We start from the raw sequence: 11,105 nt of genomic DNA, 5'->3' as shown, positions 1-11,105 counted from the left end.
GCAGGTGAGCATATTAAAGCAGAGAATATTTCTTCTGGAATGTCAGGTTCTGTTACTCTTTTACTACACAGAAGAGAAAGTGGAGAGAAGTGGAGAGGTAGGTTTGACCGTCTTTCCAGCACATCCTGTGTGTCAACCATGCCTTCTTGATGTTTCAGAGCTTAGGATCTGCCTGACATTCAGGCGGCTCTCTCAACCTCACTTCATATAAATATCCTGCCATCAACAAACTGGTAATGATGCATAAGCCTCTAGCTTGTCATTCCCACCCAGCTCTCCACCTTCTGAGCAGTGCCTCTGGAGGTGACCTCTGACATTAGTAGAAGGCACGGGACCATGATGATGAAAATGAACTTCAAGTCAGGGCAACTCTAGACTCCTCACTACAGCCACCACCACATCCTGCAACTTTTTCTGGGTAGAGAATAAATTACAATGTCCAATTTTTTTTTGACATTATGAAATACCCAGAAGATGACAGGCCATGTGTCAAACTGCTATAGATTCTAAGCAAGAGGAGTTTTGCAAATAGCATGGTGAAGAGCATCCTTGACCTCCTTGTTCCTCAGGGTATAGACCACTGGGTTCAGCAGGGGGGTGATGACGGTGTAGGTCACAGAGATCAGTTGGTCCTGATCCCTGGTGTTCCCGGACTTGGGCTTGAGGTAGGCGATGGAGGCACAGCCATAGTGGACGATGACCACTGTGAGGTGGGAGGCACAGGTGGCGAAGGCCTTCTTCCGGCCCTGGGCAGAGGTGATCTTGAGGATGGTGGAGATAATGAGGACATAGGAGATGAAGACCAGGCCCATGGGAACCACAATAACAAGTGAGCTGATGATAAAATTAATTATGTCGTGTAGAGTGGTATCAGCACAGGAGAGTTTCATAACTGGGAGGATGTCACAGAAATAATGGGCCACCTCTCTGCCACAAAAGGGCAGCCTGAACACAGAGGAAATCTGAATGATGGCCACCAACAGCCCAATGCTGCAAGCTCCTGATACGAGCAGGGCACACACCTTCTTGTTCATGATGACTGTGTACCTCAAAGGCTTGCAGATGGCCACATAACGGTCATACCCCATCGCTGTGAGCAGGAAGCAGTTGTTGATGGCCAAGGTGATGAAGAAGAACATCTGAGTGGCACAGCCAGCCAAGGAGATGGGTTGGCTTAGGCCTGTGAGGCTGCAAAGCATCCGTGGTACAATGACCAATGTGTAGATGGTCTCAGAAGTGGAAAGAACACTAAGGAAAAAGTACATGGGGGTGTGCAGGTGATGAGCAAAGCTGATGACTGTCATGATGATGACATTGCCAGCCAGAGTCAAAAGGTACAAGGTAAGAAATATCACAAAGAGGATGATTTTGTGTTCCTGGAAGTTGGAAAACCCCTGGAGAACAAATTCACTCACCGCTGTGTGGTTCTCTCTCTTCATTGATGAATGCTGGGTCTACAGGATGGAGACTCAGTCCATCAGAACAGGCCAGCACCCTGCACCTGCTCAGGATTAGAAGGGGCAACAAGGACCCGCCCTTGCAGATGTGCCAGGTTAATGGAGCCTCCTGCACCTGTAGGTGAAAGGTAGACAACACCCAGGGCAGGCTTGGAAGAGGTTTCCTGGTGAGTCAGAGCACAGGTGTTCCGAGGGAACTGGAGCTAAAAGAATAGAAAATGCATCAATTTGAGATGAACTTTCTTGGGAATTACAGTGTCAGATTTTTGTTTACCGGAAACAAATCTGTCAACCTCTTCTACCTCGTTGAAGCCACAATTTTGACCATCTTCTCAAAGTCTTACCTTCTGAGTTGCCATCATTCTCTGCTCCAAGGAGACTGAGTGTTTGCTTTGTCCCTGTTCTGCTTGTCTGCAACTTTTCACAAATCATTCAGTAGCTTCAGACCTGACTTCCTCCTGACAGTAGTTTTCAACCAGACACATCCCCCTCTTTCCTCAGCACTGATGGAGCCTCCCCTTGCTCGGAGAGGCCTCCCAGGACCAGGTGCTGATGTACACCTGCCGAGTGTAGGTCAGTCACTAAGTGTTGCTCTGTAACTGGCTCTCGAGCACTGTGTGTATCTGCGTGTTTTCCACCTTGCACTTGGATATGAATTTTCACATGTAGTATGACTCACAAGGAGATGCCAAGCCTCTCTTTTCAAATCTCTTCAGAATTACAAACTGGGGACCTTTGGAGAAACCAGTCTGCGTACTCTCCCTCTTCCTTATCTGGGGAGTGTTAGAGATCAATATTTAAAAAGAGAGTAGTGGTAATAATAATGATAATAATAATAGAAGATGAGATCAGTCCCTTATGGAATTTTCTAGTTTATAGAGGTTTTAAATGTTTTATATAACCGCATATCAATCCCATATATTAGATAACTGTTATTCCCATTTTTCAGATGGAGTATCTAAGACACTTAGGGTTCAATGGTTTGCCCCAAATTAGCACATCATAGACCCAATCTTCCCATTTGAAAGCCAACGTGATTTGTTCTACCCTACAACTGCCTGAAGTAACATCATAGCTATAAAACAGCTGAGAAAAAAGACACTTTTTTCCCAGATTTATTATAGAAAAACGTGAATTCATTTTCCTCATTCTGGGGATGAGATTACATGGGGACAAAAATGTAAATTCTGGAAAACATTGGGAAACTAGAACATTTTTAGGATGTTTTCCTTGGCAAGTAAATGGAATATTAGCATATTAGTGTCCATTCTCTTTGACTTAATACTTCCACTTCCAATTATTTATTTTAAAGAAATAATCACAGATATGCATCATGATATATGTATAAGAAGCTTTCAGGATATTATTTATAATAATACCAAAAACAATACAAATAAACAAAGGAATGATGAATTATAATATATCCATCTGATAGGAATTATGCAACCATTATATATCTAATAAGTGCAGACATGGAATACACGTCTATACAATAGATAGACAGACATAGATAGGCAGTCCATAATTTTTCAAAAAGAAAAATAAAAGAAAAAAGACGGAATAAACAATGAAAGGAAACATATGGAATGGCACACATAACACTTAAAAGTGGGTTGGAAGTAAATACACCAAAATGCTAAAAATATTTTTTTCTGGATAGCAAATGGAGAATCTTAAATTATTTTTCTTTTTATACCCTCTGATTTTCTTCTTAATAGTGTATCTTCTAAACAAACAAAAAACCTTAATTGTTAAATTCTTCTTCCAGTGAGACTTTACAATGAGGTTGCACAGAGGATTGAGGAGAAAAGGTAAAGTGGGTTAATTCACCCTAGAGAAGAGAACGCTGGCAGCATCACATAAGACCACGTTAATCTCTGAACAGGCATTTCATAGAAATTTGGGTACTCAACAGCCAGATCCAGAAAAAATTAATTTCATTTTTCTTAATAAAATTTTTTAAATTACTTTTTAAGTATATTGATTTATATGTACTTAAATATATGCTTAACTGCTTAACCAACTGAGCCACCCAAGTGCCCTAACTTCAGTTTTTAAAGAAAGATTGTAGTTGGTAAAAAAAAATCCTTGTGCTCTCGTACTCTCTCTCTAAAAATAAATAAATAAACTTAAAAATTTTAAAAGAGAGGAGTGCCTGGGTGGCTCAGTTGGTTGAGTGTCTGACTTTGGCTCAGGTCATAATCTCATGGTTCATGAGTTCGAGCCCCGCATCGAGCTCTGTGCTGACAGCTCAGAGCCTGGAGCCTGCTTCGGATTCTGTGTCTCCCTCTCTCTGCCCTTCCCCTGCTCATGCTCTGTCTCTCTCTCTCAAAAATGAATAACCATTAAAAAAAAACACCCTTTTTTAAATTAAAAAAGAAAAACCAGGATCAATTCTGACTATCACTATAGTGGGATGCAAGCAGCTAAGTAAGGACAGATTTTGGAGTTTCCTTCCCAAAGATTTTGAAGCCCAGAAAAATATAAAGTATTTGCAAAATATAGGGGAAAGTGGAGAGTGAAATATGTGTTTATTTTCCTTTGAGAGGGGGTGATAGGCTAGTCTTTAACCGCTGCTATTTAGCTGAGATTCATTATGTATTGCTGAACAAGGTGAAACTCCAATCTTAGGTAACTAGAAAATCAATCCTGCCACTAAAGGGGATAAGGATGTAAGTAAGAGTAGAGAAGAGAAAAAAATTCAGTTGAGCTTGTGCATGCCTGGAATGTCATCTCTTCTTTCCTCACTCCCTCAGGAAAATGAGGACTCATCCAGACAGTAAAGACCTGATGAGTGTTAATGAGGATTATGAGGTCATGACAGCAGAAACAAAATGGCAGCCTACATCCGTGGAATCCATGTCACCATGAAGAGCAACACTTTATACCAGCTTCTGTTTTCTTGGATTCTGGATCTTTAGCCAAAAACATCTCTCCACCCTGAAAAAAGTCAAAGTATTTCCTTCTAGAGAAATCACATTCCACTTAGACCTGACCAGCAATCCTGGACAACGGGTTAATCTTATCCATTTCATTATTCAAGTCTTTCCTGGGGGAAGCAAGCTGGGAAAACGCATGTGCTTGGTGGCATTAAGTCCTTTCATATAACTAAGTCACAGGACCTTAGCACCAGGAGGTAATTTTAAAAGCAAGTATTCCTCACAAATATTCCCCCAAAGTCTGCTTCAGTGCTTCCAATGATTGGAAATTCATTATCTTACAAGTTAGCATCCCCTCTTTTTGTTTTTAAAGATACTAAGTTTACTCAAAAAATAAAACTAGGCTTTTTATATTATAAAAATGCTTCAGGGGAAAAACAGCCATCTGTACAAAGGGTGTAAATGGGAAAGTTAGTTTTCTCCTTCTGTGCTTTGCATTTTCTGGTCCAGGGGTAAACATGATTCATGTTTGTTTCTTTTTAAAATTTCTGTCTAGGGACACCTGGGTGGCTGAGTTGGTTAAGCGGCCCAGCCAACTCCTGATTTCGGCTCAGGTCATGATCTCATGGTTCTTTGAGTTCAAGCCCCAAGTAGGGCTCTGGGCTGGCAGAGTCTCTTCCTCTCTCTCTGCCCCTCTTCCGCTTGTGTGTGCTCTCTCTCTCAAAAATAAATATTTACTTAAAAACAAAGATTTAAGGGGCACCTGGGTGGCTCAGTCGATTGAGCGTCCAACTTTGGCTCAGGTCATGATCTCACCATTTGTGGGTTCAAGCCCCGCATTGGGCTCTGTGCTGATAGCTCAGAGCCTGGAGCCTGCTTCAGATTCTGTGTTTCCCTCTCTCTCTGCTCCTCTCCAGCTCACACTCTGTCTCTCACTCTCAAAAATAAATAAACATTAAAAATTTTTTTTAAGATTTAAAAAATAAAATAGATGTTGTCTAGAAATTTTAAGTACAATGATATTTCCATATCATTTCAATTTTACCCAAAGAAATTAAACTGCACATACCAATTCACAACTAGCATTTTTCACTTATTATTATATCTTGAATACTCTTCATAACAGTGGAGTCGATCTATCTCCATCTTCATTATCAGCAGTGCACACTCCCCCCCATATGGATCCACATAGATATACTATCATCAATTCTATTTTTGAGTGGTCTTAATTCTTAGATAATATCACTTTCTATTGACTCAGTATCAGTCTCCCTGCCACCTCCCTATAATATCCCACCTTCTACTTCCTTTTCAGCCCAATAGTGGAAGATTACTGTCATGTCCATTAAATTTCTTGTCCTTGAATCCATCACCACAGCAAGATGAGCATGAGGAAATATAATATGAATGGCATGAGAATCAATACAACCAAAAAATAATGAAAAACTTGGAAAATAATAAAAATTTAGAAAACACACATGGCACTCCATTTTCATTTAGTTCTACCCACAGCCACTCACTGCTTCTGACCTTGGCGGAAGGAAGAAAGAATCACTTTCCAAACAGTGATTTTTTAAAAGTCACTGAAAGGGTTGAATCTATTCAAAGGAAGCCGGTAAAAACACCTTGTGTTCAAGAGCCGTTTACCAGGGAAGCTAAAATGTACAAAGCAAGGAAAATTCAGCCTTCTGTTGTGTCAGAGAAAGCCTCAAATGATCGCTATATTGCTTGAAGCTGAGGACAGTGATTCCTTTGGCTTGGGGAATCGCCCGGGGAAAAAAATGCAATCTCTTAAACTCCAGATTTTAGGAGCCTTGGATATTTATCATGCCCAAGAGAAGCAATCCCCTGGCCCCAAGACTCCTGGGATCATCTTTTGAAAATCCCACTGAGGTACCAAGAGGTAAAGATGAGAGAGCCCTAGGGATTTGTCTCAAGAGCTTCCTTAGGAACCTGGGTAGCAGATGAGGGAGATGTTTTCATCGGTTGACTCATTGTTGGGGACTGTTAGGGTTTCAGGAACTAATAGTGAATTGAGTTCAGTCAAGTAAGCCTCAAGAATACTGGATAGGCTTACAAAGAGAAGACCCTATGTTCTAGTTCTTCAGGACTTGAGAACAGTTTCCTAAAGCATATCCAAATACAATCAGGGCACGCAGAGGCGTATGGTGGCCAGGTCTTGTCTGGTCCAGCTTCAGCCCATAGCCACTCTCCTTAAGGCTCACTCACATACATCCCACCCTAATTCCCACTGAGGGAGGCCCAGCTCCCACACTTGGAAAGGGCAGAGGCTGCTGTCAGCCCAGTTCCTTGTGCTCCCAGTGGTTCATTCTTGGATCTTGCTGGGGAGAGAATGACACAGCAGATCTGTGCTTCAGTTCATTTAGTTTCTGGCTCAGCATGACCATCTCCATCAAGGTTCTCCGGAGGCATGGGAGATACCTGAGGGGCCATTTCAGCTCTGAGATGCAAAAAGGGATTGCTGTCTTTCTGTCCTTCAACCCAGATCAAGAACTTCCTTTCTAAAGCAATCCTATTTCCACTCTGATGACAAAAGTAATAGGCGTTCATCATAGAAAACACAGAAAAGAGAAAAGAAGATCCTATCAATCACTTATGATGATCTCCAACTTAGAAGTACCAACGCTATTAATACTTTGGTGACTAATCCTCTAATTGCTTTTCTCTGCGTTCATATGTGTGTATCTGTTTACACACACACCCTTCTGTTTATGGCAAAAGCAGAATGACTGTTATTTTTGTAGCTCTTTCTCCTTTTCAACACTATGAGGTCATGCGATACAAATTTCCTTATATCTGGCTCTTTTTTTCCTCTGGGTAATGTATTGTGAGCCTTTCTCACGTAAATAAGCATTTCTGTACCCTAACATTTATAATCAGCTGCCTTGCCTTCTATCACAGGCATGCTGTATGTGAAGTGTGGCGTCAGGATGCAGACGGGCCCGTGCGGCAATCGCCGGTAGAGTCTTTTAGTCCAGATCGGGGTCTCTTTACAGTCGCACTGCTGTCTTCTGGGGCCTGATATTTATTGCGGTGGGGTGGGGGCCAGGGGTGACCCATGTCTTACAAGATGGTTAGTGGCTTTTTTGCCCACTAGGTGCCTGTAACATCCTCTCCCCTCCCTGCAGCATATCAGAGGCAACCAAAAACATCTCGAAGTATTGCCAAAAATACCTGCTGAGGGACAAAATCGTCCTCTGTTTAGCATCTGTGGTCTAGAGCATTCCGTCATCCCCCACTCAGTGTTTTCATTTCATTGACATGTTCAAAAAGCAGGTCAGGGGCGCTTGGGTGCTGCAGTCAAGTGTATGATTCTTGATTTCAGCTCAGGTCAAGATCTCAAGATTTGTGTGTTTGAGCCCCACATCCGGCTCCCTGCTGGGAGTGCAAAGCCCGCTTGGGATTCTCTCTCTCTCTCTCTCTCTCTCTCTCTCTCTCTCACTGTGTCTCCCAAAATAAATAAATAAACATAAAAAAAAAGAAACAGGGGTGCCTGGGTAGCCCAGTCAGTTAGGCGTCTGGCTTTGGCTCAGGTCATGATCTGATGGTTCATGGGTTCGAGCCCCGCATCAGGCTCTGTGCTGACAGCTAGTTCAGAGCCTGGAGCCTGCTTGGGATTCTGTGTCTCCCTCTCTCTCTGACCCTCCCCTGCTCATGCTGTCTCTCTCTGTCTCTCAAAAATAAAATAAAAGACATTACAAAAAATTTTAAAAATGAAACATTTCGTCTCATTAAAATAAATAAATAAATAAATAACCAGATCAAAATCTCACCTTCAGGATATCACTTATGCATCATATCATTTGTCTTTCTATGCCCTATATTTCCAGTAAATTGGAAGTCAGTTCTAAAGGCTGCAGAGGTAAAGCTTATTAAATGATACAAACTATACTAAACTATATATACCATAAACTGCATTATACTATATTAAGCTTTATATATATTTTATGTCTATTAAACTATACACACACACACACACACACGCACACAGCTTTGCATTACATCAAGTAGAGTTATCAGATTTAACGAATAAAAATAGTGGAAACCTAGTCAAATTGGAATTTTAAGTACACAACAAATAATTTTTTAGAATAAGTATGTCCCAAATATTACATGAGACACATGTACCCTAAAAATGATTCATTGTTTATCTGAAATTCAAATTTAGCGAGGCATCCTGCATCTTATCTGCCAGCCTGGTCCCGAGGCGTGTGCTGTTTTGTATGTCACCCTAAGCAAGGCAAAATTGATCCGTGTTCCAGGGCGCATCAGCCTGGTGCTCTATTCAAATTGATCCCATCAATATTTTATTATTTCATCTTTTGATGACTTTTGTCTAAATCAATTTTTTATTAGAAGTTGCAAACAGTGCTTTCCCCATCACGTAATTTCTCTTACATTTATTCTGTGAAATTGTTTGTATGTGGAAGTTTCTTTTCATCCATTAGGGCAAAAGAGTGAGGTAGGGCTGGGTAGAAATAGAATCAAAACTTGGTTTATTCCTAGGTATGTGGATGGAACTCAAGGGTGTTATGCTGAGTGAAATAAGTCAGGCAGAGAAGGACAGATACCACATGTTTTCACTCATATGTTGAACAGGAGAAACTTAACAGAGGACCATGGGGGAGGGGAAGGGGAAAAATAGTTAAGGAGAGGGAGGGAGGTAAACCATAAGAGACTCTTAAATGCTGAGAATAAACTGAGGGTTGATGGGGGAGGGGGAGAGGGGGAAATGGGTGATGGACATGGAGGAGGGCACTTGTTGGGATGAGCACCGAGTGTTAATATGGAAACCAAGTTGACAAAAAACTATATAAAAAAAAGAATCCAAACTCGGTCCCTCTAATCTGTGTCTAGTGCATGTTCCATTTTATCCAGCGTTGGGGGGAGATTCCCTGTTGACTTGTGGATGAAGCAGGACCACACACAGAGTCCTACTGTCTCAGCTGAGATGTGAGACAGGGACAGCCCCCTGGGAGGAGCAGTATCTGTGGGCGGAAGCAAGCCACAAATGATTCTCTGAGCAGAAGAGACAAGAGCTCTAGAAACAAGGGGTCGGTGATGGATCCAGAGAGGAAAAAGTTGGTGCACACCCCTCTTATTCACCACAAGGTCAGACCAGCACATTTCAGAACAATCCATGCCCATGACCATGGATGTGCCATGGAAGGCCAAATGCCTCATGGCTTCTGGAAGAACTGGAGTTTCTGTCACAAAGACACCCTCAATGGCAGCTCAGAGGGGACTCTTCTTCAGCCAGGTGACATGTACCCAGAGTGACGGGCATCTACAGATCAGAGGCAGGCAGCACGAGGAACGTCACCTTCCTTTTCATTGATTGACTTTATTATACTGTCTTTGCAGTTAATTAAATGTGTAGTTGAGTTCCCTGTGGTTATAAGAACAAAGAGAACCAGAGGCTGCATCTTTCCCACACTATGTGTCTCGGCAGACCTGGAAAGCCATCAGTCATGAAGGAAACCCCCGAAGGGATCACCACAGGAACAGATTGAGGAGCACGGTCCTGGGTGCTGGTGTTCCTTCCCACAGAGGCAAAGATGAGGTTCATCGTTCCCACGAGGGATGGACAATTCTAGAAGAGTTGTTGAGCATGCTCCTAATGCTCTTCAAAAGATTTCTTTTTTTGTAGAAAATTGTTTCTAAGGAAGAAGAGGATGATTTATTAGGTTGCAATATCATGATAGAAGTAATCAATGAGCTAATTGCCCATTTAGACCTCTAATAAATATTTACTGAAGACTTACACGTGCCCTGCATTGTGCTAAACACCAGGAAAAGAGCAATGAATCAAACACACATGGGATGTGATGAGGAACCAGATGAAAGAGATGCGCTTTTCATATATTGTGATGTGTTCTTTGATGGGGCAGGAACAGGGTAATATGGGAATAATAAGCAATCTTCTGGCATGCATTTTTTTTATCCTGATTACTTATATCCACCAGGAAGCAAAAGCCACAAAGCTATGACTGGTCTGGTCTACTTACCATAAAGAATGAACAAATTCGCATTTGGAGCCATCTAGTGAGTCTGAGTAATGCTTCAGAGACTGGTCAGCTTTGGAAAGTTTGCCACTGAGGCGTGGGGCTTGCACAGCTGAGATGCAAACCCCGGATGATGAGGACGACACCAAGATTTTCAAATGAGCGAATTCACTGGGCTCTTCTTAGTTCTCCCCGTTGATCATATGGATGCATTCAGCGCTGTGAATCACTGCCAGTCCTGGGACGTCCCTCAGTCCTGATTCAGTGACACGTCTGTGCACTGGTGGTTTCTCCTGAAGAGAAGCTCACCAACCATGGTCAGGTAGGGAAAGGTGTGGGTCTGCCGGTCTGCCTGCAGAGCCGAGGGTGAGTGCCATTTAACGTGGTGATTCACAGAGCTTGAGACTGAGAGAGAAGACTGCCCTGTCATCCTTTCAGTCTGTGATTAGCCTAGATACACAAATCAGCCACCCACATTGGCTCCATCACATCCCTCTGACTTAATCTCTGTCTGGTTATTACCTGGGATGCTTTAGCTCATTTGTTTGCTCATTACTTCAGTATATCTCTCCCCACCCTGGACTAGTCTAGTCCTTAGGGGGGGCGGCTTTCTCATCCTTTCCTCATCCTGAATCTTCAGCTGAAACAAACAAACAGACGGAGCCTCATAATTTTGTCCTGGGTTTGCCTCTGATGAATGGCTAAGATGGACACACAAACTCACCCAAATCATGTTTTGTGGG

General features: G+C 42.3%; 1 protein-coding gene across 1 annotated transcript; it reads right to left on the bottom strand.

Annotated features, from left to right (window-relative positions):
• Positions 1-506: 506 nt before the first annotated feature.
• On the bottom strand, positions 507-1,439 carry LOC115288487 (olfactory receptor 10J1-like). The gene has a single exon (XM_029935846.1). It carries the CDS (start codon positions 1,437-1,439, stop codon positions 507-509), a length of 933 nt encoding a protein of 310 aa, XP_029791706.1.
• Between the last annotated feature and the right edge of the window lie 9,666 nt (positions 1,440-11,105).

The sequence above is a fragment of the Suricata suricatta genome, chromosome 3 (assembly GCF_006229205.1).
Source record: "Suricata suricatta isolate VVHF042 chromosome 3, meerkat_22Aug2017_6uvM2_HiC, whole genome shotgun sequence".
NCBI lineage: Eukaryota > Metazoa > Chordata > Mammalia > Carnivora > Herpestidae > Suricata > Suricata suricatta.
The sequence above is the reverse complement of the archived record's forward strand: the minus strand, read 5'-3'. Positions and strand labels throughout refer to the sequence as shown.

What these genes read in the sequence shown, in the direction of transcription:
- LOC115288487 (XM_029935846.1), bottom strand. Translation starts at nt 1,439, where the DNA reads ATGAAGAGAGAGAACCACACAGCGGTGAGTGAATTTGTTCTCCAGGGG.